Below are 10,396 nucleotides of genomic sequence, written 5' to 3'. Positions count from 1 at the left end.
CCTTGTGGAACAGAAAACTAACAACTGTACAAAATTCTCTCAACTTGGATGGAAAGAAAGATGTAAATTCAAAATTTGTCAACATAACTGATAAAGTGAAAGTTCCTGTGAACAGGATGAGGGAAAATATGAAAACCTCAAAAACATACTGAGGTACCACACAACCATCCCCTTCCATTCTACCATTATAGAGTTTGCATTCAACTGCAGAGAGACATGGAGCTGAATAATTGTGTCAGAACTCTCACTATATTATTTTTACATGCAGTGAAATTTTTATGTTCAACAGGAATAAAGAATTCAAAATAAAAAGTGTCAGAACACACAGAACATAAAAATAAAACAAGGGCATAAACTACTGTACAAACAAGTATTACAAGGTATAGTAGATAGTGTCCTTTTACTGATTCCTGACAAGAATGTTAATATAATCAAATATTGTCAGTGATACATTTATTGTAATTTGGTGGAGAGTTGGTATAGCAACCCATTGATTGACCAAAAATAATCGTAGTGTAATGATCATACTCCAAATAGCTGGTTTAATATATGCTGAGAGACAGCATGTATTAATATATTTTAATCTTGTGACCCCAACATTTGTAGTACTTCTATTTTAAAAATATTTTATGATACTATAATCTCAGCTTTAGCCCATGTTTAAAATTTGCCTTATTAGTTATGTAACATGGCTTTTCTTATTTATTAACATATTCTTCTGTGTTCTTATTCTGTAATTATATGAGCAATTACCTCCTCACATTAGGATACAGACAGCTTATGGGATTTTCACATGGAATAAGCTACATAATTCCTTTTCAATTTTAATTTCTCTTAATATTTTGTGCCTATAATTCTCACAAACAGACATGTACCCACTAGACTATTCTTAACTACACAGATGGTGCTTTTTATAATGGTTTATGTTTCAACTCTTTATCTCATGTAGTATTATTATAAAAACAGGTATTAATAATAAATGTATATCTGAATTTCAGTTACCTGTTAGAATCTGTGAGAATATTCCACAGTACATATTTCAAAAAAACAGTGTATGATTCCATGATGGAATTTCAATAACAGAGTATCAGCTTTATAAATGAATCTAATGCTTAAACTTAGGTATATTATTAAATACTGTAAACTTACTTTTTCAATAGCTTTGTAAATAAAACTAATAGATATAAGTGTGGCAAAGTTCTCCTCAGTAAACCAAGTGATGTAACACACCAAAGCACTGGCAGTTCTCCTCAGTAAACCAAGTGATGTAACACACCAAAGCACTGGCAGTTCTCCTCAGTAAACCAAGTGATGTAACACACCAAAGCACTGGCAGTGATGTAACACACCAAAGCACTGGCATCAAAAGTCACTAATACAATTAATGTAGCTGATGTCCAGAGCCCAATCCACAGATGAAGAGGCAAGTACTCTAAACCATGATCCCTTTGGAGGAAAATATTGTGTCACTAAAAGCATAAAACATTTATTAAAATGCAACTGAATAAATTACTACAATTATCTTCAACCTTTTCAGATAAACTATGAAAGGTGTCTAAACAGTTTCTGAAAAAAAAATGAATAACCAAATCTTTAGAGTACTGGTCAACTGGCTGTTTGTTCTCTGGATCATAAAATTTCAGTTGGTAGTTTAGCAGAAAAGATGACATTCAAAAATACAATTGCACAAGAAATATAATTTTTTAAACATTTAATATGAAAGCTATATTCAGCATTCAATATCTAATATTGACTTCTTTATACTGGTTATCTTGAAAAAATATGTTGTTTAATATTAAAAAATAGTATTTTGTATCTGTGTAATTTTGAACCATTCAGGCTTAACACAACAATCAGATTATTTTTATTCTAATCTGTGACATAATCTGGTGTAGCCAGTGGTTCCTGCTTTGGACAAGTAAAAAACAACATTTGTGGGTTTAAAGCTCATACGCACCTAGTCCTTGAAATGAAACTATACTCACAAGTCGTTTCAGTCTATTCAATAATAAAATGTGTGTGAGATAGCAGCTGGAGGTTAACTTATTCCACCTGTTCTCGACATGCTCTTAAGACACATGAAGACCTAACTTTAATTCAATGATTAGCATATCCTTTTTATTTGATAACAAAATAGACTCACCTTGACAATATAAAATTAATGCTTATTTTGTTCAATGATAAAAGCTTGCACAAATCTTCAGAAATGATCCAAATGATAATTAAACTATTACATAACAATAAAGACAGTCTCACACCCTGAAATAACTCATCTTATTTTTTCATTGGTAGTGCACAAATATATACACATACAAATCATCCAATGAATTAGAAAATCGGTAATTTCACTGCAAATCATAATCAGCCAATCTAAAACTGGCCTGTCAGTTTGTTTCATGATCCAGAAACAATTATGTCAAAACTTAGATTATTTTTAAAACCATTCAGCATTAAACCTAACAGTGCAAAATCACTTTTGTTATTTTAACTGTACCTTAACACAAAATATACTCATTGTTATATAATTGTGTCAACTTAACCTTACAGTACAAAAACTAATTTTATAAATTTTCTCCTTAATACGAAATCTGTTCACAGTAATAACTTACTTATTATATAATAACACAACCTTAACCTAAATTTACTGTTGTTATTTTGTACCAATACAGAAACCATTCAACTAAAAGTTAACATTTTCCTACATTGAAAATCCATTTCCAATAATGCTTACCTTTGCTAACACTTATAGCTATTACTTGATTGCCAGTTTTTCCTTTGCCCATCTAAGCATTGGTCTGATTTCTTTTTCTTGCTTGCTTCCAGTCTTTTATGTTTCACTTAATTACCCTTGGTTATATTGGTCTTGTGACATTCTTCACCTATGTCAATACACCCTTTATCTTGGTCCTGTATATAAGCACCTCATTAAGATAACGTTATCACTTCTTGAAGACTGATTCTAAAACCAGCTTTTAGTGGGGAGAATGTCAGCAGAGGTGAATATTATTGAAAATAAATTATCAGTTTAGAAAAATGTTAATTTCCAAAACATAGTTATCTCTGCTACCAAATACCTAGAACCCCAAACTGAAAGATGGAGGAACCATGAAGGCAGTATCCATGTGCATTGATCAAAGATGTACCAAGATAAAAGTGGTACCTGATGGGAGGAACAGGACAACATCTAGAACAGGTACTCGCCTTCATCCTGAAGTTAGTTTATGTATTGATGGTGGAATAGTACATGAGTAATCATCACAACAGACCAGCCCTAAACTGATAGTAGATGTTCCACTACTCACTGTTGGAACAGTGGAATAGTTGAACAGATTTTGCTGAATTTTTAAAAGCAAATCAACCTCGATTTATTCATTATGATGATCAGCAGATATGGAGAGGATTCTTTTTAGCATCACCATAGACCAGCCCTAAACAGTTAGAAGACGTTACACTCCTCACCACTGAAATTAATGGGTCTTACTTCCTATATCCCTTGATGGAGGCTAAAGGAGTTGGACCACAGTGTAACATATAGATATACTTTTGACTGGATCTCCATCTGTAGCTATAGAGCAGGGGTTCCCAACCAGGGATGCGAGACAACATTTGTTTTGGCTACCTTCACCTTTATTCTTAAATAAATAATTACTGTGAGGGGTGCGACAACATATTAAAATTTTTTAGGGGTGCGGGACATGAAAAAGGTTGGGAACAACTGCTATAGAGTAATCAGTAATGTCGAGAAAACCCACTTTTACATAAATAAACTGCTATAGAGTGATGCATTCTAAACCACAGGAATCATGACAAGAAAGTAAACAACACCAAAGTGGACAAACTTTCTCCTCTACCTGAAGAAGCCTGAAAGGAAACACTCCAAAATGATAAAATTGTGCCTGCCTTACTTATCTGAAGGAACAGAACTCATCTGGTCTGGAAATGAGATCATTCACCCTCACTCCTCAACAACTTACCTCAGAATTATGGAAAGGATATAAACACTGAGCTTAACCACAGATTCAGAATGGAACCACTCCACATTTGCAATTATAAGGAAATAGTGGACTTCCTTTTAAGAACAATATAAAAAAATCAATATTGATCAAATGAAGAGCAATACACACCCAACTAGACAGCAGAGCATCAAATCTGAACCAGTGTTATGAGATAACTCCTGCTTAGGTTGATGCTGCTCCTGTTGACATTGGAGAAAACAACTCAAGATCCAGGTAGGAGGGCCTCCTTACATTGCCCTCTTCTATAACATTGCAGGAATTTACTCAAACACTCTGTAGGAAAAAACTCTGCCCACCATCCCTGTGGCTGGAAACCAGGTGTGGTAGGGACTTCCAAGCTCCACTAGTAGAATACAGGGATAATTTGCACTGGGAAGTCCAGAGGAACCGTGCAATATGTGAACCAATTTTGCTAAATTTTTAAAAGCAAATCAACCTCGATTTATTCATTATGATGATCAGCAGGTATGGAGAGGATTCCTTTTAGCATTGCTCATGATAGTCCTTGAGAGGTAGTCCAGCATAAAGTGCTAATACTATCTGTAAAGCTCCTAGATGATCTAATGGAACATCTCATTTCTACAGAGCCTGCTGCAATAAGGATTAATAAGTACAGTTAACTTGGTTACTTGTACAGAATTTGATGGATAAAAATAAATCTGTCTGAGCAACAGTTGCCAGAGAGTGAGCTACAGTGAAAAAAATAGGTAGTAGACCCTGGAAAATAAAGAGGCAAAAGGAAGAGAAAAAATATCATTCACCCATCCTTATAATCTAGCAAATGTAGTCAAAATGGCTGTAAAGGGTAGGCAAAACTCTCAGTGAAAGAAAATTCCAAATCATGTAAATAATGCAAGAGAAAAGTATTGAGAGAAGTCCACATACCAGTCTGCACGATGCCCTCTAACAGACATTTAATCAGACTCTTTTGAACCCTATGTTGGTATGTTGGACCCTATTTACCACCTGGGGCTTTGGCTCTGCACAAGAGCATTCCACACTTCACCACATATTATTTATTATTATCATAGCATTAATGGCCTTGGCTTCCGCATGGTATTTAGCATCAGGATATTCAATAAGTGAGCAGGGTCTCACCGTATAGTGACACAATCCACCTGAGATTCTGTGTTGTGGGCATGGTTATGAACCATGAAAAAATGGTGATCTTCTCTGAACCAGAAGGTACACTACAGAAAAAATCATGGGCCAGATTCTTTAAGATATAGGGTGTTAACTTTTCTCTCTAAAACAGCGTTCATAGTTTCTTTCACAGTAACACATGGAAACTAGATAAACAGCCTCTTTTCATCTCCTCCATGCACTCGGTACAGCTGTATCAAGCATCATTATTTACATTAATTGCCTAAGCTATTACCAACTGAAGCTAATCACTCAATAATTAGAAAAAAAGTGAAATTTAGCAAACTTGTGCTTAAAACTTAGCACAAAATCAACGAATGTGTTACTTAGTGCACTTCATTATCCTCCCACACAAGAACATGAGCTGACCACTCGTTAGTGCTGTATCTGTAATGTTAAGGACATCTCAATCATATGCCAGCTAGGAAATTGCAAAAGAGAGGGTCTGGCTCACGTAATTTTTCCTCATAAGTGAGGTAAATCAAATCACTCTGCTCACGATTAAGGGTGTGGCAAATAAAGATTTAGATAATTTCATAAAGCATTTCAGGTAGGTAGCTGCCTGAAATGCTGGACTGTTGAAAATGTCGTAAAATATCAAGTAAATGCATTGTTATTGGTTCTCAGTTTGGACAGTCTAGTTTTAGATTTCAAGACTCAGGAAAGGGAAACCATGGAAAGGCTGACCACTTATACAAATTATGTCATTTGCATGGTAAGGCTCATCCTTCAATGGTTTATGTGAATTGTAAGGATATTTGTATCAAGGTTGTGTAATGGCTGCTCAGTGAGATCAAACAGCAGCATCTTGGTGTGAGGAATCATTTCATCTTAAATGAGACAATGTATGTCATGGCTCAGTGAAAAGTGGTAGCTTATAATAAGAGAGGAAGTTGTATGTTGTAACTTCGTCTCAGACACACCATCCTATTCAAGCACCCATCACACACAAGGTTTGATTCCAGCTGAAGATCAACTAACCATCCACATATCCTGGCATTGTGATACAACCAAATTGGTATCCAGTGAATAAACAAGACTCTTCTGATCCTCATACAATTTGTATTCTGCAATCTATGCCACTAATGCCTCTGGGAAAACAGAAGCACTTTTCAGTTAAACACTTGTAATACATTGCTGACCAGCATGAAAGGTGAGATTATTGTTTCAATCAACTGTGCAATAAGTATAGGAGAGTAAAATAATAGGCATTAAGTGCTACATATGTGAAATGATTAATATATACTTTTATTGGCAGTGATACTGAAAAGTGAAGATACACTCTTCATTTTATCATCTCAGTCTGATGGTTTGGTATAACTGTTGATACAGGCTATAAAATCTATCACTGCTAAGCATGTTAACTCCAACCAATTCAACTGCGAGAAACTTACCCTCTGTCATGGCATACCATGCAATTTAACAGAAATTAGCATACTGTTCACTGAATATACATATGTTCTGCAGAGTCCGCTGTTATGTCCGCAAGAATATGTGAAGTGATTAAAATATACTTGAATTGATTTACACACAGGAACGGATTAAGGGCAACTGATGCTCCAAGCACAGCCCAACAATGGTGCCCCCTCTTCCCCTCTATTGCTTAACTGACAAGACATTAAGACTCAATAAGTGCTGAAAAGGAAATTAAAGTATGAAAATTTATATCCTTTCTTCAGTTTTCTTCCAGGTCAGACCCCACAACTATATTAAATAAAAACTTTTTTATTTTCTTTATTTAACAGATTGGCCTTTTATTTACAAATGATGGGGGAAATCAATTCTTTGATTAATGATAATTAAAAAGACTTATTTTTACTGTATATCGTTTTCACTCTGAGTTAATAATCTCACTTTGATGTTCATAAATTCACACTTTGATGTTAACAAAAAATGAAAAATTTACTCAAAACTTTTATTTAATAAATTTTAACTTCGATGTTAACGGTTTCTCACTTTGAACTTAAAACTCTGTAAGCAAATTATTTACTTACACCTTAAAATTTATTTAAATTTTTAAAAAAATTCTTCTAGATTGTTTAATTGCAAAGTCTTTGACCAAGTCCTCGAAACTAATTTGGCGTAACAAATCAGCTTCTATACTTAGCAGAGACAAGGCATCCCGCCTGTCTTGTCACATAGCTGTTCTGTTGAGAATTTTAATATACTTGAGTTGAGAAAATGAACGCTCAGCTGTCCAATTTGTGGCCATCAATGTTAAAAATATACGCAATGCAATGTCTACGTTTGAAAACACACACTCAATTTTGTCTTCAAAATTATTTTATGAAATTCAGCATGACTGAATCTATTTTTTTACAGTTTTTGTTGCACTGAACTTATGGCGAACATATGAGTCAAACTCCTGAAGCTCGACAGAGAGATTAGTACCCAAGTCCTCATGGTAAGCATCAATTAGCTTTTGGGAACAATAAGAGTACCTTTCACTTTCAGCAGATGAAGTGAAATCATTCGGCACATCACTAAGGAAAGAAAATATATTTGCTATTTCTTTGTATACTTCTCCTCTTCTTTTCATCTGGGTTTCTAGTTCGTCGTGGCATTCAGATCTACTTCTTGTGCATCTCAGTCATTGAGTACCTTCTTTCTGACACGTTTACAAGTTTGATCTGCATTGTAATCAACATCTGGTAGTATTTCCTTCACAATTATTTCAAAATTTTCAGTCATCCCTTAAAGCGCGTAGTTGGTCAGCTAATGACCCGTACAAATCTGCATGTGTTTTCAAGTGCACATCCTAATTTTGCAGAACTTGACTTGCTTTATGAGACTTTTGCAAAATCTCACCCAATATGATCAACATAAAGACAAATTCTCGCTCTTGTTTGTTTTGATTTTGCACAAAGCTACTCGAGGGCTATCTGTGCTAGCCGTCCCTAATTTAGCAGTGTAAGATTAGAGGGAAGGCAGCTAGTCATTACCACCCACCGCCAACTCTTGGGCTACTCTTTTACCAACGAATAGTGGGATTGACCGTCACATTATAATGGCCCCACGGCTGAAAGGATGAGCATGTTTGGCGTGACGGGGATGCGAACTCGCGACCGTCAGATTACGAGTCGCACGCCTTAACACGCTTGGCCATGCCGGGCCAATTCTAGCTCTTCCATCTTATTTGCAATATTGTCTGCTTCTCTTCTAGTGTCTCCCTTTTCTGACTGGTCTTCAACTAAACATTCCAACTAAAGTTTCAAAATTTTAAAGAAAGGCTTCAAACTTGCTGTCGTTGCCATAGTATGTGCCTCCCATTTTGTATCAGAGAGGGATTTTTATATACTTTCATTTCCAAGACAATCTTTAAGAATTTTCCACTGGCTCGTTGAGGCTGAAAGAAATGTATGGAGCAAATACATTGTAGAGAAAAAAATTAACTGCCACTTAACAGCAGTCAACAGCATTTCGGCCTACGAGATTTAGTGAATGAACTGCACAAGGCACATATATGGCAAAGGTATTTTCTTCTAAAATCTTTTGCTGCATCCTCTTTTTACGCCCAGACATGTTAGCAGCATTGTCATAAGACTGACCCCTACATTTTGAAAAATTAAGTTTGCACACTTCACGTAAGTACTGCGATACCTGCTCTGCCATTTCCTCACTGGTATGCTTTTCAGTTCCAGAAAGGTTAAAAAGCTTTCAGTAAGCTGTCCATCTTTAAATATCGATGTACAACACTGAACTGATCTATATATGATAGATCTGGTGTCGAATCAACTGACAAGCTAAAATAACCAGAATAATTTATTTCATCAACAATGAACACGTGAACCTTCTGAACCATTGGTTCAATGAGTTCTTCACAGGTGGTTTTGGACAAGTAAGAAGGATTTCTTTTTCCAGAATTTCCATATTTCGTAATGTGCCCTGCTAAAAATGGGTCAAACTGACTTATGAGCTCAAGCAGCCCTAAAAATTCACATTCTGCAGTGAATTAAATTTTTAATCTGTTCCTCGAAACCAGGCCACGTTCAGCTAACGTATGAATAACATCTATTAAACGCTCCAAGACATGTTCCCAGTAATTGCACTCTTCTTTAATTTGTTTTTCCAGCTCTTGTCGCAAGCCTAAGCCTTGCCTGCGAGTTAAGTATGTTAGCATGGAGTCTCGGTGAGTACTGCTTCTTTCATGATAATCAATTACAATAGTATTTCACCAATCACTGAACCCTTCTCTTTTAATAAAACGCGAGAAAAATTTAGGGGCAAAAGGTTTGCAAAGCAGTAAAACCTGTTGATGGTGAATACAATAACCACTCTCTCTTGTATTGCTTACCATTGGCTTTTACCCCAAAGAAAAGTTTTTGTGAACAGTATGTCATTGGTTTGCCACCATTGAAAGTCCGGCAAGATTTGCCAAACGACCCATTGTGATGTTGACAGTCAGTGGATCCACAAGCAATCCAATAAATTGCATCATTAGCAGAGAAATTGAGCCAAAACCCTGAATCTTTAGTTTCTTCATCTTTTGTAGACTGAAGCATTTTACCATAGTTCAGCACATTTTCATTTTCAGCAATTATTTCAACTTCAGACTGTCTTTGTAGAGCAACTTGCATCAATATTAACACTAGAGATATCAAGAGTATTTATAGGCAAAGTGAGATCAGTTGTGAGACTTGTGCCAGTTGAGCCAGCTTGTGACACTTCAACGTCATCATGACGTTCTGACTTTGTTGTGGACAAAGTGGTACTTATAGGTGTGGAGCTTGGTTGAACTTCAGCCTTGTTATAGTCAGATGCAGTACAAATGACATCTGATGGCGGAGATGGGTTTTGATTTGAAAGGTCATGTTGTGTAAGATGAGTGAAAAAATTAGTCAGCTCTCCAGTCTTGGCCACTAAATCCAAAGCCTTTTGTTGGTTCTATTTTGCCAGTTTTGTCTTTTGTGCACTACTTAATTGAACACGTTTCATCTTGCAATCTGAAAAATACAGAAACAAAAACGAAAAAACGCAAAATAATATGGATCATATATAGTTATAATGATTAGAAAGACACTGAAATTAATAAAGAAAAACGTTGGTAAGACACTCAAACATATTAAACTCTAGATCCACATTTAGACAATGATTATCAGAAAGTTATCCTAGAACCTATGTCCATCAGCACATAAACATGGATTCATAGATACTTTTATTGGTTTGCTGCATTCTGATTGGTTGAAAAACCATTCAAGATTGGCTTCAATCCATTTTATGATAATTAGTTTTCAGTC

General features: G+C 35.5%; 1 protein-coding gene across 6 annotated transcripts in view; it reads right to left on the bottom strand.

Annotated features, from left to right (window-relative positions):
• LOC143247468 (sodium bicarbonate cotransporter 3-like) overlaps nucleotides 1-9,709 on the bottom strand; it is a 28,221-nt gene extending 18,512 nt beyond the window's left edge. For 5 of the 6 annotated variants that reach the window (XM_076495664.1, XM_076495663.1, XM_076495662.1 and 2 more), the window contains exons 1-3: nucleotides 6,554-9,704; nucleotides 1,363-1,446; nucleotides 1,150-1,243 (exon numbers count right to left, since the gene is read on the bottom strand). In XM_076495664.1, the coding sequence (XP_076351779.1) occupies nucleotides 1,150-1,243; nucleotides 1,363-1,446; nucleotides 6,554-6,573 (198 nt within the window). In that variant the 5' untranslated portion in view covers nucleotides 6,574-9,704. Of the gene's footprint in view, nucleotides 1-1,149; nucleotides 1,244-1,362; nucleotides 1,447-6,553 lie in introns of all 6 variants that reach the window. The other variant, XM_076495661.1, reaches the window with a different exon arrangement.
• Between the last annotated feature and the right edge of the window lie 687 nt (nucleotides 9,710-10,396).

The sequence above is a fragment of the Tachypleus tridentatus genome, chromosome 3 (assembly GCF_004210375.1).
Source record: "Tachypleus tridentatus isolate NWPU-2018 chromosome 3, ASM421037v1, whole genome shotgun sequence".
NCBI lineage: Eukaryota > Metazoa > Arthropoda > Merostomata > Xiphosura > Limulidae > Tachypleus > Tachypleus tridentatus.
The sequence above is the reverse complement of the archived record's forward strand: the minus strand, read 5'-3'. Positions and strand labels throughout refer to the sequence as shown.